At 37.4% G+C, this 27479-nt stretch overlaps 1 protein-coding gene across 5 annotated transcripts in view; it reads left to right on the top strand.

Annotated features, from left to right (window-relative positions):
• Positions 1 to 27193, top strand: part of rnf145a (ring finger protein 145a) — a 29378-nt gene extending 2185 nt beyond the window's left edge. For 2 of the 5 annotated variants that reach the window (XM_053506019.1, XM_053506020.1), the window contains 10 exons: positions 4498 to 4700; positions 8936 to 9044; positions 10509 to 10600; positions 11060 to 11295; positions 14530 to 14705; positions 15585 to 15725; positions 18966 to 19148; positions 20543 to 20690; positions 22142 to 22498; positions 25673 to 27193. In XM_053506019.1, the coding sequence (XP_053361994.1) occupies positions 4517 to 4700; positions 8936 to 9044; positions 10509 to 10600; positions 11060 to 11295; positions 14530 to 14705; positions 15585 to 15725; positions 18966 to 19148; positions 20543 to 20690; positions 22142 to 22498; positions 25673 to 25963 (1917 nt within the window). In that variant the 5' untranslated portion in view covers positions 4498 to 4516 and the 3' untranslated portion in view covers positions 25964 to 27193. Of the gene's footprint in view, positions 1 to 4497; positions 4701 to 8924; positions 9045 to 10508; positions 10601 to 11059; positions 11296 to 14529; positions 14706 to 15584; positions 15726 to 18965; positions 19149 to 20542; positions 20691 to 22141; positions 22499 to 25672 lie in introns of those variants that run through there. The other 3 variants (XM_053506022.1, XM_053506021.1, XM_053506023.1) reach the window with 3 other exon arrangements.
• Positions 27194 to 27479: the final 286 nt, after the last annotated feature.

Below are 27479 nucleotides of genomic sequence, written 5' to 3'. Positions count from 1 at the left end.
TCAAGATTGAAGATCTTTAAGGACCGTTAATAAGAGAAAATCAGTTCAGTTATGAATTGTTTTTCTTTTGGGTGCCATATGTCATGCTGCCATATTAACTCATATCTCTCTCTCAATCTTTTTTTTTTTTTTTTACATTTATACAGTGGAACCTTGGATTACGAGCATAATTCTTTCCGGAAGTGGAATAAAACAAATTAACCCGCGCTTTACCTTACCCATGCTAAAAAGTAAAGATAAATCCCAACAGATAAGTGTTTCCGTTTTTGCGCGTAGGCGCTGAGTATGTGTGTGCATGTGAATCTAAAGTAAGCTCTCCGCTCCCCCTTCTCATCTTACACAGTTATGCTTTCTCCACTCTTTTCACACACGCGGCGCGCACACGTACACACAAGGAAAACACTGTTATATCGGACAAACACTAACGGAATCATTCTTGTAAAAATAAAACAAATTAACCTGCACTTTACCTTTGAAAAGAATCGCGACAGAGCAGTGTTTCTGTGTAGAGCAGAGAGAAACAGTGTGTGTGTCTGTGACAGTAGGAAAGGTTTGTGTGGGTGCCACGGTGTCCAATGAAGCGCACGCACACAGACACAAATAGCAGTCTGAGCCTTGAGCAGAGAAAATGGCAAGAAAGTGGATTTTTAACCTCTTTAATGAGACTTTCTGTTGCTTTCCATGCGCGCTGTACACACACTCATACAGACATAAAATACAATGTTTCTTTTGTGTCATACAAACAGAAATAAAATATGTTTACACACAATCATACAGACACAAAATAAAATATGACGTTGATTATACCAGTGATAGACCCGCACTAAGGCCCAGCAGGGGAGACGATTACCCACAGTTCCGCAGCGCGCGCGCGCGAGAGAAAGAAAAACCATTGGCTCAATTGTGATCACGTGACGCTTGGCGTCAAAAGAAGGAGCGCATGCGTGCTACATGATACTCGGTACTCGTAAACCAAGACTTGTTCATTTTCCAAGTCAAAATTGATTAAAAATCCTTGCTCATCTTGCGGAACGCTCTCAAACCACGTTACTCACAATCCGAGGTTTCATTGTAAAAGAGATGCACTGGTTGATCAGCCAGTGACAGGAACTGGTTGGTTTACATGACAGATCAGCCTTGGCCATAACCTACTCCTAAACAGCATGTATTTCCTTGCCTTTGGAATTATAAAGCAACAGCGATATTTTCTTGTTTGTTTGTTTAATCACCTGTATGCCTCCAAAGACTATGCGGGCATATGCGGCTTCTAACGCACATGTTTCAAGAGTAATTTGGTTTTCTAGAGCTTTGAGTATAAGTGTGTGTAGTGAGTGGGGTTTGAGACTAAATTGCTTACGGAGTTTCTGGGATGAGTTACTGCCAATCACCCTGGATGAGTTTTATATGGTCCTGTTTCTGATGTTGAGTATTTTAGCACTTAAAAGCTAAGGAAAAGAATATTGTTTTGAAGGCATTTTAAGACAACCCATGGTAACTTTCACATCACTTTCCCACTTGGCGCTGACACTCGCTGCCAGAAAAATTTGGGGCTTCCTTCTTGCTGTGAGCAAAGACATTGCATCCTGTTTTGAGCTCTAGAGAACAAGAGAGCTATGGATATAGGAGTCAAAGACTTCTTGCTTGCATCAGTTGAGGATGTGGTTTCAGATAAAAGTCTAAAACTGTAATTGATTCGATCAAGAATGTCGGACCCTTCAGCCACAAAGAGAGTAGAGGTCCTTGCCGCAGACGTCTTCGGGACTTTTTTGAATAAACTAAAAAAGGTGAAATCAATTTCTCAAGCTGTGGATGAATCAACTGACAACAGCAATGTAGCACACTAGTGCTGCCATGTTAGATTATTTGATTAATTCTTTCGACAGGATCTACTTGGACTAATTTTGTTTTAGGGCCACATGATTAAAGGAACACTAAGGGGTGCACCGGAATTTGGGCCACAAATTTTCCGTGAAAATTAATGCTCCTCCGATCCTCGCGCAGTACAGGTTAGGTTTTACTCACGCTGGAGCTGTTATCATGCGTCTGCCCATCAAAGACAAAGCATGTCAGCCGTATGGAAGTATTTTAAAGTTTTAGATGAGGACACCAAAGTTGCAACATTTCCGCATTGCCCGATCAGCAGTGGTGTTGGAAGAAGCACAGCTGCACAACAACTAGAGACTTATCTAGATGAACTACAAATTGCCAGAAGCGACAATCCTGTTGACTACTGGCGCTTGAACAAAGACTGCTTTCCATTGCTTGCACGGATTGCACACATTTATTTATCTGCCCCAAGCACCAGCACAGACAGTGAGAGACTATTCAGTGCAACGTCTTATGTTCTTAATGAGAAGAGGAACCGTCTCTCCAGCCAAAAAGCTAAGCAACTTTTGTTCTTAAAGAAAAGATATATATATTTATATAAGTTACCATATATTATATATATTTTTAACCAACTGGTAATGGTTGGTTCGCTTGCAATGGCAGGCACAGAACCTTATAACAGAATGCGGATCTAATGTGCTGTTTGTGACATGCTGTCAGGAGATTTAAGCAAAAGTATACAGTTAGCAGCGTATGCACTGATATCTTTTATAGAGAATATTAGACGTTCCCAGTGCAGTTGGTGCAAAAGCTGTCGTGCATCAAGAATGATAAAGGATGAGCTGAGACTGACAATGATGAAACATTCCCCCTACCAGAATTGGTTTATAGCCAGTCATAGAGTGTAAAGGTGGGACTTTAAGGCAGTTCGGTAAATGATGTAAAGGTGCACAGATAACAACCTTTCCCCAGTTCACCTGCCCTTGTTTTGAAATGCAATGGTATGCTTGGTAATTCTGACGCATGTGGTAAGCTCAAAGCTGGCATGCGGGTGAAAGCAAACACAGAGACTTCTTATCACTGACTTTAAGGGTTCTGCATGAATTACAAAAATGAAAGGCAAAGCAGAACATTAAGGGGGTCTTGCTATTGCCTTTATAGCATGATTTCTGTTTGAAAGGGTTTAATTGGTGAGTTAAAAGAGACCATGTTCTGGCGGTGGAAAGAGTATCAGATAGTGTGATGAGTCTAAAGCTAGAGCAAGAATTAGCAAGGAGAGATTGTGAATATATTGGTAGTAAAATGCTGAGGTTGGAACTGCCAGGCGGGAGGTCTCAAAAAAGACCAAAGAGACTTTAGTGTAGATTAAGTGTAAGAGGACATGAAGTTAGTTGATGTGAGAGAAGAGGGTGGAGAGAATAGGGTTCGAATGAGGCAGCTGAAAGACAAGAAGAAGAAGGAATAAGTATGTTACTTATCAACTTTATTTGTTGAACCTCCAGCTTAAAGCACCACCTTTTGATACCCGCCTCTTTTGATACACCAGTTCAGTAATTACATTAGGTGACTGAGCAGTGGAAAGGCACTGAGACCATTTTGTAAACTAAGAAAGGAGATCTTGATGTTTCTTTGTAAATCAAAGCAGAAAAAAACATACTGCTTTTTCTAGTGAAAAATGTTAAGTTTTCCGCTGCCATTCGTTTTTGAGTGACATTTTCCATCATTTGAACCGGCTCAATATGGAGCTATAGAGGAGAAATGAAACAGTCCGCTAGCGTGTGGAGGGGCCTCATGCATTTTTCTACTGATTTATGTTGAAGCAAATTTCCCTACTTTTCCACACTGCATACATCAGGCCTACAAATCACTGAGGTGATGACTGAATTTATAAATGCTTTGTAAACCAACTTTGCCACAAGGTTTGTATAACTTTACTATCCCCACTGAAGTGATGAGATTTGTGGAGGACCATTTCTGTATAAATATAGAGGAACAGCTGGAATTGAAAGATGAAGAGCTAGGAACATCATTGAATCATGCATTTTTACAAGTAGAATAACAGCTTCAACTCTTTTGGAAAGGCTTTACACAAGGTGTGGAGCGTTTATTTGGAGTGTCAGACACCGATTCTGGACAAGAAGGTCTAGCAACTCTAGCAACATGTGCAACCACATTAATATGTCAGCTATGTCACCTATGTCAGTTAATAAAAATGTTATGTCCACTTTTTCATAACTCCAATTAGAGCCATTGTATTTATCAAAACAATTGTCTTGCATAAATGGTCATTGTCTTGCATAGAAGTGGGGGTGTCCTTTTCCCCCTGACAAAATCTGCTATGTCAGCATGTCATGTGTCATGCAGAGGGTAATGTTATCAGCCAGATGCATAAAGGTGTATCTGTGCTTTAATGAGTATAATGACTGACAGGGAGCCTGCTCTTATTCTCATTTTCATTATAACCAAATTTAGAAACAACAAATCTGAGGACACATTCCCCTTCCTCATTTATTGTTTCTTGCTGCTCCTGATAGCTCTAGAGCCTTTTTGCAATTTTTTAAAATATAAAATGGTATGTGTTTAAGTGTTATGAATCTTCTGTATAATCTTACCCTCCATCTTATGACTGTAGGGGGGTATTCTCTGTGATGATGTGCTGTTTGTGTTTAGTGGGACAGCCAGCTGTGCAATGGCGGTGAAGGAGCGGCTAGAGTCTGTCCTGAATGTGGGCCTGCGGGTTCCCAGCATCATGTTGCTGGAGGTGCTATACCGCTGGGACGTGAGCTCATTCTTCCAGAAGATCCAGAGGAGCAGTATGAATAACAATCCCCTCTTCCAGTACAAGTACCTAGCCCTCTACCTGCACTATGTAGGTGAGTCCATGTATCATGTATTTATATAACAGTTTAATAAAAATAATAATAGACACTTAATATAACATAGACAATCAATTAAATGCACTTAAAATGGTTTAAATTACACTTACCTGGTATAGTAATACAGTCCCGATCAAAAGTTTAAGACCACTTGAAAAATGGCAAAACATCACATTTTGCATAGTTGAATCTTAACAAGGTTCTAAGTAGAGCTTCAACATGCAACAAGAAGAAATGGGAGTGAGATAAAACATTTTTTGAGAATGCAGTTTAATGAAAACAACGATTAAACTGAAACAGGCTGTTTTACAGCTGATCAAAAGTTTAGGACCACCTCTCCAAAAAAAAACCCCAAAACTTCCAAACATTAACTCAGTACTGAGTAGCTCCACCGTTACTGTTGATCACTTCAAAAATTAGTTGCGGCATGCTTGATGCAAGCGTTTCCATGAGGTGAGTGGGAACATTTCTCCAAGTGGTTAAGACGGCCGCACGAAGGGCATCTACTGTCTGGAACTGTTGTCCATTTTTGTAAACTTCCCTTGCCATCCATCCCTGAAGGTTCTCAATTGGATTTAGATCAGGGGAGCACGCAGGATGGGCCAAAAGAGTGATGTTATTCTCCTGGAAGAAGTCCCTTGTCCTGCGGGCATTGTGTACTGTAGCGTTGTCCTGTTGAAAAACCCAGTCGTTACCACACAGACGAGGGCCCTCAGTCATGAGGAATGCTCTCTGCAACATCCGTTTGACGCCTCTGCACTTCCTGAATCTCCGTTGTTCCACTGAAGGAAAAAGCACCCCAGACCATTATGGCGCCCCCTCCACTGTGGCGCGTAGAAAACATCTCAGGTGGGATCTGCTTGTCATGCCAGTAACGTCGGAGACCATTAGGACCATCAAGGTTACATTTTTTTCTTATTAGAGAATAAAACCTTCTACCTTTGAATGTCCCATGTTTGGTGCTCTCTTGCAAAGTCCAAACGAGCAGTTAGGACAGTCAGTCTCAGATGCTGTCTGATGGTTATGGGGCTGCAGTCAGCACCAGTAACGGCCTTAATTTTGGTCGAGGATTGTCCAGTGTCTTGATGGACAGCCAATTGGTTCTTCTGGCTTAGTACTGGTGAAACTTTTTTGGGTCTTCCACTTGACTCTTTGTTCCATAACCCTCAGGTCATTTAAGAAATTCCAAATGACTGTCTTACTGCGTCCCACCTCAGCAGCGATGGCGCGCTGTGAGAGACCCTGCTTATGCAGTTCAACAACCTGGCCATGTTTAAAAAGGGAGGTTTTTTTTTGCCTTTGCCATCAGAACGTGTGACTACCTGACAGAAAATGATGATGAATCCACATCTTGGCACAAATTTGTCCTAAAATTTTTATCAGCTGTAAAACAGCCTGTTTCAGTTTAATCGTTATTTTCAATTAATTGAATGCTCAAATTTTTTTTTGTCTCACTTCCATTTCTTCTTGTTGCATGTTGAAGCTCTACTTGGAACCTTGTTAAGATCCAACCATGCAAAATATGATTTTTTTGCCATTTTTCAAGAGGTCTTAAACTTTTGATCGGGACTATATAAGCTAAACCATGAGACTGTCGGCTACAGCTACGTAGAAGTTCTTGACACCAGGGACTCCAGATTTCCTTTTCCTAATAAAGTTTTATCATGTGCTTCTATTTCTCTCTCTATTTTTAGTGTCTGTGTATAAATAAAAATAAACTGAAGCACTTTCCAGCATTGACCTGAAATATCTAAGAATCTAAACATTTGTAATATTTGTAGGACATACTACCCCATGTTCTAATTTTAAGCTTTTAATAATTTATTTCATACTGCTGTAATGTACAGCTAAGTTATATATCATATTACTTATACTGTACTATATTTTTATTTTAAAACGTTCTAGAAATATAGATATATTGCCTGTGTTTCACTAGTTGTGATTTGTAATTTTGTTCCATTTTTTTTCAGCGATTGTTAATTATTAGTACTTTATGATTCACTACCTCGGATTGCGAGTAACCAGGTTTGCGAGCCTTCTTCAAAATGAGCAAAAATGTTTAATACATTTTGACTTGATATACGAGTATCATGTGGCACGCATACGCTTGTTTTGACGCAGAGAGTTACATGACACAACTGAGCCAACGGTTCTTTTCTCTCCCTCGAGTGTTTGTGCGCGTAAAGCATCTTTTTTTGTGTTTGTAGACATGTGTGCTTGGGCAGGGGTGAGTGTGTGTGTGCGCGCTTGTTCTGTGTGTGTGTGTGTGTGTGTGTGTGTGTGTGTGTGTGTGTGTGTGTGTGTGTGTTTGTGTGTGTTTGTGCTCGCTTTTTTTTTTATTTATAGAAAAGCCTACAGTTGAGATAGGGTTATACAGATAAATGCATTACATGCACCTTATATGTAAAATAAAATATGTATGATGGTCTACAGGTGCCTCTCCACAAGTATTATGCAACAAATTAAGTGTATTTTCTGATGTATCTATTTAACACCTAATACATTCATACATTCCTATACATTCATGGCAAAAAGGAACCGTGAACAAGAACAACGGAACAACATGCCTGCATAGGCAGATTATTGACAGCACAGTTAGAAGTATTTACTTTAAAAGAAATATGGCAGGATGACTTGGGTTTGCAAAATTTGTATTGGAACAAAATAGAAAAGTTTTGGAACAATATCTTTTCGACAGATGAGACTGCAAAAAAGGGCATTGGTCATCATGCACAGACCGCACCGTTGTTTGGGGAGACATTAAAAACACCTCATTAATCATCAAGGATGGTGGGGCTGGGATGATGATTGAACTTATTTTCTAACCGCAAAACCTGTAAAACCTTCAATCAATTGAGCCAAAATAGGGCCCTACAACAGTTCGGTGATCAGAAGTGTATGACCATCTGGATGGCTAACAAAAACAAAGCAAGATGTTAGAACTGCCAAGTCAAATTTCAGTCCTCAATCATGTTCAGATATAGTAATGGAATCTTAGAGGAGCTGTGCTTAAATGAATGCTGTTAATCATTAATGATTTTTTTTTTCAGAGCAGTGTGGCAACTAACACGGATGATGTCCTGCATGTTTACTTCGTTACTATCACTAAAAGGGTGGGTTAGGGTTAGGGTTAGCACTGGTATATCAAAGCAAATTTCCCCTTAAGAAATAATGTAAATGCTGATGATTCATTCCACAACCCAAAATATTATTATAAAAATTATTAATACAAAATATAAAGTAAAAATAAAACAAATGAACCTGCAATTTACCTTTGAAAAGAATCGTGGCTGGTGAGAGAAGGAGAGGGAAGGCTACTGTGTTGGACAAATTTCATACACACAAACATGTGCGCGCACACACACACACACAAATGGAATCACAGCTCTCTGACAGCAGTGAGTCCGTTAGTGTGTGTGTGTCTTGCTTTTGCCTCCTGTTGAGGAAATGTGTCGTTGCTTTGTTGGTAAACAGATTCATCTCTCGCACTGCTACAGCCTTTTAAACTTTTTTCTTAAGGGAGGATGCTGTTGCAGTACAGTTAGTAAAGAACAGTCACAATACTTGGACACAAATAAATAAATGCTTTTACTTATGCACACACACAGTAACAATGTTTATAATAAACAGTACCCGTATGCACGGATGTTAACGTTGTAATTTATTTTTAAATTTTGCAAAACACTTGCAGACCAAGTTACTTGCAATCCAAGGTTTTACTGTACTTTTTTCCCCCTTGAGTGCCTGTCAAAAATGGCAAATGGCAAAAATTTAGAAAATGTTTAAACATGTCTTCATTGACACTTGGATGGACAAGCTTTTCTGTGTACCACAAAATGAATGAATAAATGTATTAATTCTATGACTACTAGTTCTATAAATGTAAAATGGTGGCAGATAGGGATTTAAACTATGGGCTGCCTATTTTCCATGTCCACATTTGAATAATTGGGGACTCATTTGGATGTCTAGAGCAGATCCATTGGTGTTGGTCCATGTTCATATGGATTGAGATGTAACTCTTTGTAAATTTCCATCCTCTGGTCTGCTTATGACCTTTCGTCTATCATGACCTCTTTAATGACCTTCTTTGTTTTCATAGTCATTGTAAATAAGCTGCCCTCCCCAGCCAGTGTTGCTATGTTAGCTCTCCACTGGTTAAAATGCTCCTTTGTGAGCTTGTATATAGGGATTGTTTGCCTACACAGTTTTCTAACTTAGCTCTCTCTCAGGCTATATTCTGAGTCTGGTTTTGCTGACCCTGCCTCGTCAGCGTCTGGTTCAGCTCTACCTGTATGTTGTCACCGCTCTGCTGCTTTTTGCTGGACACCAGATTTCAAGGTATGGTTGTGTACATACATTGTCATACGTACATGTATGGATGCTAAATATCTGTTCAAATTACAGCTCGTACATTTCTGGATAAATAAAACTTGCCCAACTTGGTACAATTGGTTTGACAGCAATGGAATCATGGAATTTACCTGTTCCATAGACCCTAATAGTCTTATAGGTTGCCACAAGGTTGTGACTATGGAAACCTGAATTTGCAAAATACAAATTTTGGCCAATTACCATATGTAAATTTAAAGGAGTTCATGCTGCCATTGATTGTATTGCAAAGTTAATTATGTATGCAACAAAAGTACTGGAATACATAGAAATAGAACTAAATATATAAAATTTCTGTGTAAATGGTGCCTTGCGTAAGTATTCACTTTTTCCACATTTTGTACCGTTACAGCCTGAACTGAAATAAGTTTAATAGAGATTGTGTGTCATGCATGTACAAAAAATAAGCCATAATAGTATGTGTGGGTGTGTAGTTGGGGCCGTTCAAAATTATTTACTTATGCAAGGCATAGTACAAGAAATTACTGCAGTGCATGTCAAGTATCAGGTCTAACCCTAGAAACAATACACCAGGACCAAATGCCTGGCCTCCCCTTTACCACATTTCAGTTATCTAATAATTACAGTATAAAGCTGAGTGGACTTCTGGTGCCTGTGACATTCTGGCATCCTCTCCATCCTACCTAAATGCCTGGATGGGGTACATATCGCTAGCAACTTTGACTTGCATTAAGTGATTATAGAATACGAGTATTAGTAATATTATAATATATGAGTAATAAAAGCTTTCTTCAGCTGAGCTTCGGGTTAAACAGTAAAACAATATGCAGTGGGATCCCCAAAATATGTTTTGAGAACCATTAGGAAAAAGGCTGAAGAATTGTATGTCTGTCTGGTGTTGGATTAGGTAAAAGATATTTTTGTACACATTTCATCATAATGTATTTATTTTACCATTGAAGCTAACCCAAGTGTAGCAAAGCCATTACATACAAATTGTAACTTACACCAATCCGTCTGTTTACTGTATTACTTTCTACTCTTTACAGAGCTGACCTAGCTTGGTGTGTGTGCCTTATAAGACTAGAACAATATTGCTCTCAACCAGAAACTCTGATACCCCTATCTTACCTACGTGGTTTCGCGGGGTGGCCATAAGTACGGTTCATCATGATTCACCGCAAATTTTGGTGCTGTGAGTAAAAAAGAAAAATTTTACATTTTTAGCAATTTTTTGGACGGTCCTCATCCACCGCATCTTACCGTTGGTCAAACCGCATAGGTGAAATGGGGGTATGAGTAAAAGCAGAAGTGAGTTTTAGGGTTGTCATGATTGATGGTTATTTTGCTGGTAGAAACATGTTTTTAATTCATAGGTTAAACATGTTCAGTACTGTGTCCTTTCAGTTTCATGGACTAATTGTGCCCTATGCTGTGTGTTCTTGGTTTCAGAGACTACGTTCGTGGTGAGCTAGAGTCTGGGTATGAAGGCCCACTTTATTTGGAGCCGCTGTCTATGAACCGCTTCACCACAGCCTTGATGTGTAAGAAGCTCTAAAAATCTTTTTGCTAACATATCCAGAGTCTCAGTGTGGCATTTCATCATGATGGTCTTGCTGGTTTAAACCACAGAAGATGTAGCTGGCATCAGCTGAGCTCATTCTCTGTTCCTTCTTAAGTAAGGCTTATACCCCAAAACTTTCCTTTTTCATGTTTTTTTCATAATCCCATCTTTTAATACTTTCACTTACTCTGACCCCCCCCTCTCTCTCTCTTTTTCACTCACCTACTCTCTCTCTTTCACTCACTCACTCACTCTCTGACTCCTTTAATCTAGTGTGAGTGTGCAGTGTTTTAAAAATCCTTAAATATTTTTATTTAGCAGGACTGCATTTTACACAGCTCAGGAGATCATATGATCCTATGAAAGTTGTTATTGCTAATTTATTACCAATTTGATTTTATTAATTATTTTCTTAATTTAAAATATTGCATTTGTGCAGGCCAGTTGGTGGTGTGTACCCTGTGCTCATGCGTCATGCAGACCAAGAGGATCTGGCTTTTTTCTGCCCACTTACTCCCCCTGGTAGCCAGATTGTGTCTTGTGCCTCTGGAGACCATTGTGTTTGTAAATCGCTTTGCCATGATTTTCACTGGACTAGAGGTCATCTACTTTCTAGCATCTAACCTGCTAGTTCCCTTCAACCTCGCCAAGACTGCATACCGGGAATTGGCACAGGTCAGTTAGCATAAATACACTCACATCAAAACAGAATATCAGACAAACTCGAATCACTGCAAAATAAATTCCTAGTGTTAAATAAAATAATGTTAAATGCAGTTGTACACTGTTAATGTAGTTAAAGTAAGCATTAACTTGGTAGAATATAGATGTGAATACACATTTGGAACAATCCAGAGTTGCTTAGAATAACCATGATATAAACTTCTAACATGATAGAAACAGTCACTCAAACTGGCTGTGTAGCAGAAAAAACATCAGCTAGTTTACGTATTGTTTAAATAAAAATAAAACATTTCTGGATTATTTTAACAAAAACATAAACTAAACAATATGGTATGTACATATTTTGTACATATCACTCAGTCATTTCATATCATAAAAAATAAACCTGCTTAAAACAGGGTGATTTAACTTTTTCTGTTTGAAATTTTTAGTAACCTCACAATTTTCATTCAACATAAAAAATAAATCTATAAACTCCTTAATGTGTTGTGCAAGTTCATAAACATAAAAAAAAAAACAAAGCATGCAATTTTTAATTTTGAACTAAGGTTACAGTCCCAAATATAATCTAGTTCACATCCATTTCTCATTTTTCTTCGTTTGGGACCTGAGCCTACTTTGTTTTAAGTTACCAGAGGATTCTGAGCCTTGCATTTTCTATTTTCTGACAGGAGAGAGAGAGGGGTAACTTTTTTTTCTTCGGCCCACACAATATTAGGGATAATATAAGTCAGCTGAATTGAAGGCTTCTGCCACTCACATTCACCTCCCTGCATGTTAATGATGCTCACTTTCTTTTTGTTGCAAAATGAATCATCCAGTTTATCATTTATAAAAATGAGTGCATTTATTGAACGAGCATTCGTAACGCAGTCTGTTATTAAATTACTTTGTAAATTTCTATGAGGGTCACATTTTAAGTCTACAGTTGCAGACCTTAGTAATGTTAAATTTATTAAACAAGCATTTACAAGGTACCAGCTAAAACTCCAGACACTGCACCATTCTTTTTCATGTTGAGGGGTTTATAACCTTACCGGTTGAGAGGAACATGGCAGTTCCTCCTCCAAGCTTTGTTGTTATGGACACGACCTTTTTATGTATTGCATAACATGAAAATAAAATCATTAAGAATGATAAAATAGAGCAACTGTTGATTGCATAGTCATATTAACATCTACTATGTGATACGCAGGGTATTTAAGCCCCTCAAACGCATGTGAGCCCCGTCTCTTAGCACTGTTTACTGATCCTGATGAGATTTACTCCTTGGGGGAATTTGGAAATTTTCTACCAAGACAGTGCGTTTTGTTTAACATTGTCAGTTATTTGGTTGGTGCCATAAAAGTACAAAAAAATATTTGTAATATGAAAGAAAAAAAGATAATTAAATGAGTCAATGAATTTTTTAATAACTGAAAATTGACCCTAAAGAGAAAATAAATCTGAGCAGAAAAAAAACTTAATTTAATCAAATGTCAATAGTTTGAGAAATTTCTTTTACAGAGCTATTTTGTCTTTTTATGTTGCACTTTTTTGATTTTATTGCACTACACTTTTAGGAAGCAGTTAATTGTTTACACTTTACACTTAAAGAGGTCCTATTATGCTTTTTCAAATATTTTCTTTCATGCAGTATGTCATGTAGCTGCACTATCTGTGATGCTGACAGTGCACCATAAATGGAATTTTTGTCTATTTAAAAAAAAAAAAAGAATCGGCTCACATTCGCCTAAACGAGTCGCTAGCAAATCTATTTTTACTCTGTTACGGATCCCCGTCACTCTGTAACATATTTGCATAATGTCCGCCCATGTTCTACGTCGCGAACAACTTGCCCCCCGACATTCTATGTCACGAACAACTTGCCCGCCCACATTCTGCGCTTCGAACAACTTGCCCGCCCATGTTCTATGTCACGAACAACTTGCCCGCCCACGTTCTACGTTGCGAACAACTTGCCCGCCATCTTACAATTAACGTTACCACACTCTTGTTAATGTGACCGAGCATTCATGCCAGGTGTGCTTAAACACTTTGTAATATATAAAAACGTGAGCAAACGAAATCCTTTTTAACTGTTTATTCTCCACCATTCACCAAAATTGAACTTAAAACTCGCGAAGTGGCAAGGCGCATGCGCACTTCGCAGGTGCGGAGGCCATTTTTTTTTCACTGGGGGTTTGCTGTAGAGGCTACGGTAGTAGGAATAGTTGAACAGCGCTGCAGTTATTTGTTTGGACGAGAGAAGGAGAGATTGTTGTGGATCATTTTCTTTTGAAGATTTTTTTAACCGGATTATCACTGACTAGACATCTATGGACTTTTCACCCTCCGTCATCGGCCTCTCGGACTTCATTAACCACGGTGAGACCGAACCATACTCGGTATACTCGGATAACACGCATACCATAAACACGGACTTCTGACATTTTCCACTCACTCGCACACATACCGTTTATTATATATAGTTTGTAAATATTGTTTATATCTTTGTTTGGTTGTTGTGCACCTTTTTTATTTACTTTATTTAGTTTTGTATAATACACGTTTGCTTTATCCACTTGTTTGTGTTTGTCCTTTTTTCTCACTGGCCTATTAACGCAACACCGACACAAAGATAAAAGACCTTTCGATTTTTGTAGCCAAAGTTTTAATATAAAATTAGCTGGTCGTTACACGGTAAAACCGACGTCTTTTCTATGTATTGACGGGTCTCCAGAGCCATTGTTCAGTTATGGTCATGGGCGTTTCTTTTTCCGACACGCTGTAGAGGTTGACCAGTCATGAATCACCATGCCATCTGACCAATCACAGCAGTGAGGGCTCACGGAAAGGAGGAGTTTAGACAGACTGAATCTTCAAACTGCTTCACACGAGTCGTTTACAAATCAGTTAGAAATGGGATAAAATTAAATCTATTTTTAGAGAAAACTGAAGTGTTTTTTTTTAACTTGCATACATGTAAACCTGTTTTAAGAGACTCATTAAGCAATATTAGCAACCTTTTAAAACGGCATAATTGGACCTCTTTAATATTTCATTGTTGTTTGAGTGATATTACTTCAATTGAAACAGTATTATTCTGAATTTAATTCAAACGTTGCATTGTTTTATTAAACCGTTTTACTTTATAGAAAACCAAGAAGATTGTCAACATATTGGTAATTAAAATATTCCATAGTGACAACTCTAATATATGACCGTTTCACTATGTTGTTGCAGGTGGTGGAGGTGTATGGGCTCCTGGCCCTTGGCATGTCCCTGTGGAATCAGCTTGTTTTACCCGTGCTGTTCATGTGCTTCTGGCTAGTTCTTTTTGCTCTGCAGATCTACACGTATTTTAGCACTCGAGACCAGCCCACGTCCAGGGAGAGGTTGCTTTTTCTTTTTCTCACCAGGTAAATGATGGCTACTTAGTCATTTTCATTAAAAAATTTCAAATTACAGTGGCACCTTGGATTGCAAGTAACTTGGTCTGCGAGTGTTTTACAAGATGAGCAATTTTTTAAAAATAAATTTTAACTTTAAAAAATAAATAATAAATGAGTGAGGTCTTGATATACCAGTAGTACACACGCACTTTGTCTGCCGAGCATCACATGATCACAACTAAGCCAATGGTTAGGATAGTAGGACTAGAATAGAAGTCACACACACTGACACTGAGCCCATGCCTACTATTTACTATAACATACGTAAAACATTTTTGTGTCCAATTTTGACTAATGTTTAGCAACAACGGCTACCATGAAGAAAAAGGTTAAAAATTCTGTAGCAGTGCAGGAGATAAATCTGTTTAATAACAATGCAATGTCACATTTCTGCGAAATCCTTAAAAGTAGGAAAAAGTAGTTGTCATTAGAGAGGTTCCTTGTTAAAGGGTTTTTCCGACAAAGCAGCAATTTTGTGTGTATATATGTGTGTGTGTGTGAGAAAGTCGTCCTACACGGGAGCCCCCTCCCTCCTCCTCTCCTCTCTCATCTTACTTCAGTCATGATTCTTATCTACAGTAAAGTGCAGGTTAATTTGTATTATTTTTATATATATTATACATTTTGTATTTAGAATTTTTATACAAATACTTTTGGGTTGTGGAACGAATCGTCTGAGTTTCCATTATTTCTTATGGGGAAATTCACTTTGGTTTATAAGTGCTTTGATATAAATGCACACTTACAGAACAAATTATGCTTGCAATCCAAGGTTTAAATGGTTTAATGCTCTTATATGGGCTGTCTTGACTTGGTTTGCCATGTTTTTGGTTTTGTGTCTTGCAGTATTGCGGAATGTTGTAGTACTCCATACTCATTACTCGGACTGGTCTTCACTGTGTCATTTGTAGCCCTGGGTGTGCTCACGCTCTGCAAGTTCTACCTGCAGGGCTACAGGGCCTTTATGAATGATAACACAATGCACAGGTATCATGCTCTTATTTACCTTCTTTTCCCCTCCATTACTCTTTTTTTTAAATCTTTATTTTGTAGTTTTGCAACTATATTCACAATCATTCATTTGGCAGACCTAGCTGTACACAATCCTGTCAGCATCAGGTAATTAAGGCTAGATTCTGGCAGACGGTGTTTCCGTTAACTATAACTTATGACAGGACCTGCCCTTACATTTTTGCAAAAGCTTTCTGCAAATCCTCTTCACATTTGGCACGGCAGAGAGCAGATCATATTGCTTCAATAATGTTTTATTCTTTTAGCAGTAAGTGTAGCATTAATGACAGAAGGTCTAATTCTAAAAATATTCATGGTCTACAGTGCACTGGGCAGGGGTGCCTAGCTCAATAAGCATGATTGCACCAATTTGGTGTACTTCCTGGATTTTTCCAGCATAGATCATCACCTTCCTTCTTTTAAATAAAATATGACATAAAGAACTCAGAGTTATCTGTGCTTTGGATGGGATATCTTAATACTCCATTAAATTTGTTGATTGAAATTTGCTAGTTAAAGAAATATGAACATTGTATTTGATCAGTTTGTTTTAAACGACCTAAATTTAAATCAAATTTAAAAATCTAACTGAATGATTAGTATGAAATTTTTGTTAATTTCTTCTTGTTTAGTCTGTGGTGATAAAATTGTTGAAACTGTAATACATACAGTGCATCCGGTAAGTATTGACAGCAATTCACTTTTTCCACATTTTGCTATGTTACAGCTTTATTCCAAAATGGATTCAATTCATAATTTTTCTCAAAATGCTGGAAACATTTCCCCATAATGACAATGTAAAAGAAATTTGTTTGAAATCTTTGCAAATGAAAGAACAATCATCTCTTCCTCCATCCAGTCACACTCCACCAATCATGCCTGTACAGCCAGACAGAAGCCACTTAAGTAAAAGTCACGTGACGACCTGTCTGGAGTTTGCCAAAAGGCACCTAAAGGACTCCAGAAGAATACCAGAAAAAAACTTTTTTTTTTTTAACCCCCTTAGGCACCAATTACAACCTCCAGTTTTTCTGGAAGGTTCTCCTCTCTCCACAGAGAAACACTGGAGCTCTTTCAGACTGACCATCAGGTTCTTTATTACCTTCTTGACTAACTTCTTCCACTTATGGTTAATGGAGGCCACTGTGATCACCTGGACCTTAGATGCTGAAATTTCTTTTCTGTACCCTTCCCCCAGGTCTGTGCCTTGATACAATCCTGTCTCAAAGGTCTACATACAATTCCTATGACTTCGTGGCTTGTTTTGTGCTCTGACTTGCATTGTTAACTGTGAGACCTTGTATACATGTGTATGTGCCTTTCCAAATCATGTCTGATAAACTGAATTTACCACTGGTGGTCTCCAATCAAGTTGTAGAATCATCTCAGTTGATCAGTGGAAACATGTTAGTGTTGGCAAAGGCTGTAAATACTTATGTACATATGATTTATTTATGTATTTAAATAAATTTGCAAAGATTTCATTTAAATGTCTTTCATATTGTCACTATGGGTGTTGTTCGTAGAAAATAATGAATTGAATCCATTTTGGAATAAGGCTGTAACGTAACAAAATGTGGAAAAAGTGAACCGCTGTGATTACTTTCCGGATGCACTGTATATGAAAATACAGGAGTTTATTTATATAATGCTTTCAACAATAGACAGTTACAAAGCAGACTTACAGAAATCTGGATGTGGATTTATACATCCAGATTAAATAACATTATCATTGTTGTTACTATTATTAGTAGTAGTACAGTAGTGTCTTAAGCCCCATTTCTTTTCCGAGCTTTCTTATCAACAAGGCATTCCCATTAATAAGTGGATTTTTTGCAGTATTTTTTTTTGGTTTGTTTTAATTTTTTGGCCCATTCTGTCTAAACTATACATAATGTGCATGTAAACTCTTAAGAACTTTCTTCTTTCCTTAAGTAATGCTTTAATACTCTTTGCTTTGCAACAAGTTGCATTATCAACCCCAAAAAAAATATTTACAGCAAAAACGTCCCATCTATGGAATGAGAAGAGTGTCCAAAATAACATTGTACACCTGTCCTTAGTAGTAGTGTAACTAGTGCATAGACTAAGATAATGATTGCCATGGTCCTTAGAATGTAAGTCCATATCATAAACGAGTTTCAAGCACTTGTCTTTATATTGTGTATTAGAATGGCACCAGTCAAAAGTGCTAGGCATTATCTCTTTAGCCATTGCAGATTTGTGATATTTATTGTTTTATTTTTTTAAAACTGAATATCACTTAAATAATATAATTTATTTAATATCATCATTTTATTCTCTGTAATTGTTTCTGTTTAGCCAACTGTAACCTTGTTTTCTTTTGTTTTAGCATTTTTCTGTTTTTTATTTTGCTTATTTAGCCAATTAATTGTCAAGAACATTTTCCAGTTTCTCCACTCAATTTTTTTTTGTTCCATCTAAATAGCATATTACTTTGAGTTTTCTATCCTGATGCTTTGACATGTGTTTTTCCCATTTCATTTATAAATGCACAAAAAATTTAATACAGCTGACTCAAAACAACCAACTATGCCATTAAATAAAATAATTTATTATTATGTGATTATTATAACTTATTTATTTGCCATAAAGTTTAAAGAAAAGGAAAAAAAAACCCTAGATGAATATTCTTTTTTTTTTTTTTTTTATGTGCTGATAATAAAAATACTTAAGATGTCTTTCACAGAAATTGCTTATACAAATAGCAAATAGAGAAATGGGGAAAGCATTTGGCAGTCTCTTGCAATAAAGGTGTCCGGACACAAATCTGCACAGCTACCCTTTAAATGGCCAATTTACTATTTTCAAATGTGCAGCAATTTATACAAGGGAAATCAGAGAGTTTCAATTTTCGACCCTGTGTTGGGACCGATTTTACTCATACTGTACATTAGAGTCCAAATCGTGACACCACAATTTTAGATATAAAGGCTTAAGAAAGCATTTGAGTGTAAATTAAGCAAAGGTAAATGAACATACGTTAATAGCTGTGCCCAACTATAGCCTCAGACCTACAGTACCACACTTAGGCACTAAACTAAAGTGAACCATTTTATTCTTAACTCTAATTTGATATGATATATATAATATATGATAATAGTAAGATATTGTCTTTTATAAGTATTCTAGTAATATTGCTCTGTTTATTGCTTTCTAATCTCCCTTATTTTATTTTATTGTTTTATCTGTTAGGGGAATGACTGAGGGAATTACATTGTTGATTCTGGCAGTTCAAACTGGTCTAATTGAGCTCCAGGTCATCCACCGAGCATTCCTTCTCAGTATTATTCTCTTTATTGTGGTTGCCTCCATTTTGCAGTCCATGCTGGAGATTGCTGACCCCATAGTGCTGGCACTAGGGGCATCTAGAGATAAGTAAGCTTCTCCTCACAAAATGCATTAAAACTGTGTTTTTCCACCATAAGGCTAAATTGTAAACAGTAGCTGTTGCCGCAAATCATTTCATGCTGGTGCAGGCTTATTGTGGTTTGGATTGTTGACTATGTAAAACTATAGTTATAACATGAACAAATATACATCCTCTGTTAAATAAATAAAAATAAAAAAGGAGGAGAAACACAAAAAAATAAGCTTCATCCATGACCCTCTTCCATGCATGTGTGGACACACAAATAAACAGCATGTCAAAAACTCAACCAATGAGAATATGTTGAGCAGACAATTGTCCATTTATGAGAATATGTTTAGCAAAATTTCACAAACATCATACTGTGGATGAAAAATTTGATAAAGAATAAGCATAAATTGATCAGGCTTTCCTTGGCCTTACCACACTATTGCTATGTTTTTTAGCACATTCTGGTTATGTTTCTTTTTAAGAACTACACACAATCAACACAATCGTTTTTATCTTCTTTTTTTTTGTTATATTCAATTGTATATTTATAATACACATGGATGGTCAAATAACTTTTAAATTTTTTCCAAAACTGCAAAAGATTATAAGATTGGGCAATATTACATTTTATTTAAGTGTTTACATAATTTACTTGCATGTTTTTAGAGCAAGATTTTCTTTGTGCTGTAGATGGCACTATTTTTTTGTGCACAGCTTTTTCAACAGAGTACGTAGACTGGCCATGTTTTCCGTAAAATGAAATACAGTTGCGACACTTGTTTTTTTTTTTTTTTTATTAAAATATTCCAGATCAATTAATTCAAAATCCATTAGGTGATTTTGCTTCAAGCTCTGCCCTTCACAACTTGCTGCCTTTATTATATATATATATATATATATATATATATATATATATATATATATATATTTTTTTTTTTTTTTTTTTTTTTTTTTTTCACATTTATGCATTTACCAGACACTCCTATAGAGAGCGACTTATGAAAGTTTCCGTCATTGGATAGATTCTTACACTGGGTTACTAACTACGTGCCGTCAGTCCAACATTGTTGGGAAGGTGTTTTTTGTTTATAGTGGTGGTGGGAGTGGGTTTAACCTGTTCCTTTTCCTTCTTAAACGTTACGAAGTATCTATTCACATACATTTATATAATCTTGTACAATTGAGATTAGAACATTTACTAATCCAGGTAACATATTATTTTAAATGAACCAACTTGGTACAGTTCTGAGGTACAGTTACTGGGTATTCCCTGCTATTACTTCTAATAAATACATTTATCAATCCCCAGAGTACCTATATTTTAAGGTTTAATGCACCAGCTTTTCATGTCCACTATATTTGTTGTTTACTTGCCTCAGTCAGTCTAACATGAAATTTACTGTTTTTGCAGGAGCTTGTGGAAGCACTTCCGTGCTGTCAGCCTGTGCTTGTTTTTACTCGTATTTCCAGCGTACATGTCCTACATGATCTGCCAGTTTTTTCACATGGATTTTTGGCTCCTGATCATCATCTCCTCCAGCATCCTTACATCACTGCAGGTAGATTGTAAATGCACTCTTACAGAATCACATTAGTGGGTATTTAATGTTTGTGCAGCAGCAACCTGAAACCTAGCAGCTAAAAAAAATTTAATATATATATATATATATATATATATATATATATATTTTTTTTTTTATATATATATATATATATATATATATATATATATTTTTTTTTTTTTTTTTTTTTTTTATATATATATATATATATATATATATATATATATATATTTTTTTTTTTTGCTACTAAGTGGGGAAATGCAATGTTTTCAGGTTTGTCAATCTGTCTAAGATCTTGTTGGTGTGATATGTCAAGAACAAGTGGCTAAATGTTTGTAGGCATTATATGGACTTATCATTATAACCAGCAGTTAAATTGTTTATATGTAGGAATTAATCCAAACAGTATTGAAGTCTGTGGTATAGTGATTAGCACTGTCGCCGTGCACCTCCAGGGTCTGGGTTCGATTCCCGGCCAGGCTTGATTCCCGGGCTTTGTGTGCATGGAGTTTGGATGTTCTCCCCGTGCTTGGTGGTTTTCCTCCGGGTACTCCGGTTTCCTTCCACAGTCCAGAGATATGCAGGTTCCGAAAATTGCTTAGAGAGAGCTGATTGGCCGAGCACTCTCAGGGGGGGAGGGGTAAGAGGTACTTAGTGCTCCCACATTAATGACGGCTCTACTAGCCAATCAGGGGCGTCTGTGAGCTCGCGCAGTCGGAGGGAGCGGATAGCGCTGTTTCTCCGAGTGTGTTACGCCGCCTCCAACTGAGCGAGCACTTCGAAAAAAAAAATGGTCGGTGACACCACGTGGACCGGAGGAATCTCGTGGGCGGTCTACGGCCCTCCCAACTGAGTGGCAGTGGAAGCTTAATGTGGGAGCCTACAGCAACTGGGACGAATTGGACACGACTAAATTAGGGGAGAAAATTCGGAAAAAAGGGGAGAAAAAGTTTTAAAAAAGTAGCTCAAGGACTATTTTTGTTGTGTGTCTATTTGCCTGTCTTGTCAGCACGATATCTTAAGACTGATTGTGTGAATGTTTAAAGGATTTATAGGGAATTATCCTTGTAACCAGCAGAAGTGTCAGTGTCAGCAAGGTCAAATGAGTTATTAATAACTTACTTTATGATTGAAGTCGGCCATATTTTGAGGATATTCTGGCCTACAAATTATTTCTTTGTGCTTAGATTGAGCTTTTAGTTTTTTGTTGTTGTTTGCTATTATATGCATACTTGTATAAATAATTAGCCACTGTAAGTCTAAGCTTGTGCACGAATGAGCTCTAAAGCCTTTTTTTTATATCAAAACACTGTATGATCCTGCTCTAAATGTGTCAGGTTAATTGGTAGAAGTGTTGCATTTTAAATGCAAATTTTCCTTTACTACACTTTTCTTGGAGTTTAATTCTAATTGTCTGTTCACCTGCATCATCTTTTTTGCTTCTCAAGGTGTTGGGCACATTGCTGATCTATGTTCTCTTCATGGTGGAGGAGTTGCGCAAGGTGCCAATGGAGAACATGGACGATGTGATCTACTTTGTGAATGGCACCTACCGGATGCTGGAGTTTGTAGTGGCCCTTTGTGTAGTAGCATATGGTATTTGTGAGACTGTGTTTGGTGAATGGACTGTCATGGGCTCAACTATTGTGCTTGTACACTCCTATTACAATGTGTGGCTGCGGGCACAGCTGGGTTGGCAGAGTTTTTTACTCCGTCGCGATGCCGTCAATAAGATCAAGAGCTTGCCTACAGCCTCCGAACAGCAGCTGCAGCAACACAATGACATCTGCTCCATCTGCTATCAGGTAAGGATGTGTATGAAATAATACAATTATTAGTTCAGATTTTAAGTATTCTGGTATTAGGGAAAATATGTTTTGGTTTCCAGATATTATAGTAAAGAATAATTGAATGTATAGAAACATAATACTGTAGCACTTGTTTGGTAAAGGAATAAAAGGCAATTTTTCTCTCCTCCTGAATATTAGACATTAAATGTCTTGTCAGCCTCATAGTGTTTTCCATTTGGCAGTGCAGTATAGTACAGTTCAGAATGTGATGCCATAAATTTGTTGGCAATTAATTGCTAAGTGAGCTATATTATAACCAAATGTTGCCAAAACACATATTACATGATAGGGACAGGATCATATAAAGTGGTGGCCAAACATATGCCATGAGTTGTGCTAAATAGAATCAGTTGTTTTAGTTAATAAATGGTATACATATACTGAGCAAAAAAAGAAACGTCCTCTGACTTTCAACTGTTTTTACTTTCAGTAAACTTAATGTGTAAATATTTGTATGAACACTAAAACAGTCAACACCATAAGACATGAACTAAAAATGTTTCACAATGTGTCCCTGAATGAAGGGAGGTTTAAAATCAAAAGTACCAGTCAGTATCTGGTGTGGCCACCAGCTGCTTGAAGTACTGCAGTGCATCTCCTCCTCATGGACTGCCTATTGCGGACAGTCTGAGCACTGATGGAGGGATTGTGTGTTCCTGGTGTGACTCGGGCAGTTGTTGTGGCCATCCTGTACCTGTCACGCAGGTGTGATATTCGGATGTACCGATCCTGTGCAGGTGTTGTTACACGTGGTCTTCCACTGCGAGGATGATCAGCTGTCCTTCCTGTCTCCCTGTAGCGCTGTCTTAGGCGTCTCACAGTGCGGACATGGCGATTTATTGCCCTAGCCACATCAGCAGTCCTCATGCCTCCCTGCAGCATGCCTAATGCACGTTCACGCAGATGAGCAGGGACCCTGGGCATCTTTCTTTGGGTGTTTTTCACAGTCGGTAGACAAGTCTCTTTAGTGTCCTGCGTTTTTAGAACTGTGACCTTAAATGCCTACTTTCTGTAAGCTGTTAAGGTCTTAACGACCATTCCACAGGTGCATGTTAATTAATTGATTATGGTTAATTGAACATGCATGGAAAACATTGTTTAAACCCTTTACAAGAAAGATCTGTAAAGTTATTTGGATTTTTACAACATTATTGTTGAAATACACAGTCCTGAAAAAGGGACGTTTCTTTTTTTGCTGAGTATATGTAGCAGGACTTTTAATTTCTGGAACCTGGGTGTCCACCTCACAAAAATGTATTGAGAACTTCTGTGGCAAATTTATGTACATGATCTGCAAGAAGCGATTAAGCAGGCATGGATGCAAGTGATACCAGGGTAGTGCAGACATCTTTTTGACTCAGACTGCAGGAAAATATAATCGGTTTTACTGTGACTGTCCACACTGTTATTTTAAAAATGATCAGATCTAATTTGGCTCTGTTTAGACTGGCAGCCCAAATCTGACAATTTGTCGACCTATCTGCATTGGTTGCTGTGGCAACAATGCCAGAGGCTCGCGTAGATCATGTTATTTCCTTTTTAGGAATAAGATCATGTTATATTCATAGCAATTTCTATACATTCCCTCTAGCTTTGCCTGTAGTAATGCATTCCCCCAAAAGTGCTATCAGACATTTTATTTTGTTCTCTGTCCAGCGAGTATTCTCCATTTCCATAGTCAGCTGCTCTTCCTGAATACCCAGTTAATTTAGTTGCTTGGAAATTTTAAGGGCTCAGCTTTTACGTGCTTTAGAATTGTAGCACCAAAAGCAAAAAAAAATATCCTCTGCGAACCCTTGAAGCATAGAAAATTCACATAGTACAAAAATATGACTATTATTTCCATCTCCCCTCTCAGATCCATGTACTCCACGTGATTGGGTGAACGTGTTCTTTCACATCAGGTTGTCAGTAACGCTGTGGACATTTTGAAATCCAATTCAAGCCGGTAGAGCTTCCAGCCTGAGACGCATCTTTAGGAATCTGATCTGAATCTAATTTTAAATCACCTCTGAATGTGGTTCCAAAAATCAGATTTGATGAGTTTTTTTTAACTGATTCATTGGATTTGGGCTGGGCAGTCTGAACTATGACAGGCCTAGGGGATCCAGCAGGTCTTGTAGAATAAAAGATAGCAAAATATTGTTAATTATATAGCAATTGAATCGCATAAAATAGCAGGTTATTCATATTATCTTGATTGTCATTATTAAAAAAAAAAATTAGATGCCATTAACTTTTGTCTTAATGCTTTTGGCCACCACTGTAGATGATGCTATAAAGCTAGAAATGCCTATTTCCTAAACCTAACTTGTTTCGATAACGTCACTGAACCGCATGGACGTGATATAGGGCGTGCATCAGACCTGGGATTATGCAAAATACTGTTATAACGTAACTCACTGCTGTGTGATTGAGAAAGCAGATGGTCATCCTTCACTTATCCTTCGTTAAAGAGAATATTAAGATTTTTTTTTAATGTGCAGAATTAGTTAAACTAAGATGTCTAAAAAATGTTTTGTCTTGTTTGTTTGTTTTTTATTGTTTTTTCTTGTTTAATTTTTTATTTAATCAAACTACAGAATCTCCTTTTACAGAAGACCATAGTACCAAAAAGTATCACAGTGGTACATATTAACAGCATTATACTGTGTAGTGCACATAAAGCCTTCGGTAGATAATAAATCTAAATCTACCATATGAAACTTTTTTTCTTGGTAGTTCATCATTATGCACCACTGTTAAAATGTAAAAAAATAAATAAATAAAGGTTTAAAAAAGGTTTTTTTAAGGGAAAAATCATCCATGTACTTTAACGTAATATTAGTTAGGGGTGTGCAAAATTGTGCAAGTAGGTCATTGTAAATTTTTTCATTAATTTTTTTCTTTGTTTCCCCTAAAACATTTCTTTTAGTTTTTCACTTCAATTGTGTTGGTTTCTGAGTTATATTGAAGGTAGAAAAAGCACTGATTTATCCTGGTTTTATTTGTACATTACTAACACCTACATTTTACGTAGGTAAAAAAGACGTTCTAGTCACTGAAAATGTAGCTTTGCCTATTTGCTAAGCTCAGTAGTTGCTGTAGAAATATTAATCCATCACTGCTATGTTTCTGTTTTTCCTTTAGGACATGACTTCAGCTGTCATCACACCGTGTAATCATTTCTTTCATGCTGGTTGTTTAAAGAAGTGGCTGTATGTGCAGGAGGCCTGTCCTCTGTGCCACAACCAGCTAAAGAGCTCAGCACAGCGGGAGGTGGGTACAGATGAGTACCCACAACTCGATGCCACAATCCAGGAGGCCCAACCTGAAGCACCAGGGCCTTCTTCGGCTGAGGTGGAAAGCGGTCAGGAACGGGAAGTGGAGGCCAACACTTCTGCTGAGACTCCGCTTCCTCTGTCCTGTTCCACAGGTTAATGACTGCTTGTGCCAGGCTCTTAGAACAGAAATGAGCCACACCTTTCTGATGTCATATTCGTACTCCGTAAATGCTGGCCAAAGGAGGAGGAGTATTTCTAAATAAGGGATTTGGTGGGTAGCAGCGCTACTGGTGAGGTAGCTTTAGCACCTGTGTACCCAACCGACATCCTTTCAATCAAATGCTCCATGTTATGTCATTTGTACTTATCTGTAAACCTGTTGCTGCTTTTATAACTCCTATTTCTGTTAACTGCAGTGGCAATACTAAACATTAGCTTGCTAACCTGCAACGCTTCCATGTCAATCCAAGGACTAGAGGACAAGACTACAACGAGGTTCTAGACCTTACCCAAACTGAATGTGACCATGTGTCCCTTAGACATAGAAAGTGCATTGGTGCACTATATTTATATGCACCCAGTACATATTCACTAGCACGCTTTTAGTATTCGCATATAGTGATATGTTTGTTTTTTGCAATGGTTTTTATATATATATATATATATATATATATATATATATATATATATATAAACCATTGCATTTGCACTAATGTAACAGAAAAGCAATGCTCCAAAGTTGTCTTGTCAGGTACCAAATATTTTGGTGTATATGCGCATTGAAACAAGTTCTATATATGAAATATAGTTAGTACATAGTGTAAATGTCTTTGTAAAACTGTTTTGATTTGCTACAGTGTTAAGCAGCACCAGGTGTGTGAAGTGGCTGAGGCTTGTATGAACACGACATGACCTTGTGTGGTCAAAGTGGGAAAAGCTAAAGGCCATGGATGTGAACTGGTGAAAGAAGATGACCAAACTCCCTTTCATCAGTATTATTTGGCATTTATTGCACTTGTGAGCATGAATACATTTAACAATGTATGAGCAGACTAAGCAATGCCATTTTTTGTTTTTGTTTTCAACTTAAGTAGTTTTTACAAAAGGACACCAGGCTTGGAGGAAAAGGATTTTTTACATTTATTAAAGGGGGAGGGGGATTTTTTTAAAGAATGTTTCAGACATATTTTGCCACTTTAACTGAGATTGAAGAGCCTGATCCTTGCATCATTCTGATTTTTTTTTTCTCTGTGTTGCTGTTTTACTACATGAATATGTGGAACAATGTCCTGAGTGAGCCAACTGTTTGGATTGCAACTGAGCTCAGTAAAATATGCCTGAGGTTTGACAATGAATGTGAGAATAAATCTAAATCTACCATATGAAACCTTTTTTTTGGTAGTCCATCATTATGCATCTATTAGATGTTTTGAGAGTGTGATGAGTTGAGCAGATGGACACTTCACTAAATGAGGTTCTCAGAGTCTTTCTTTCACTTCCTTTTTTCTCTGTGGTCTCTATCTCTGTGCAGACCTTATTGCCAGTTTTATTATTTTATAGATTTTATTATTTTATAGATCTATTTTGCATGTTATTGTTTAGCCATAGACACAGGAACGATGAAAATACTATTGTCAACTGTCAATAGTTTATTTTATTAATCCTACATTTGT

Source organism: Clarias gariepinus, chromosome 10 (genome assembly GCF_024256425.1).
Source record: "Clarias gariepinus isolate MV-2021 ecotype Netherlands chromosome 10, CGAR_prim_01v2, whole genome shotgun sequence".
Lineage (NCBI taxonomy): Eukaryota > Metazoa > Chordata > Actinopteri > Siluriformes > Clariidae > Clarias > Clarias gariepinus.
This window is presented reverse-complemented; position numbering and strand designations above follow the sequence as displayed.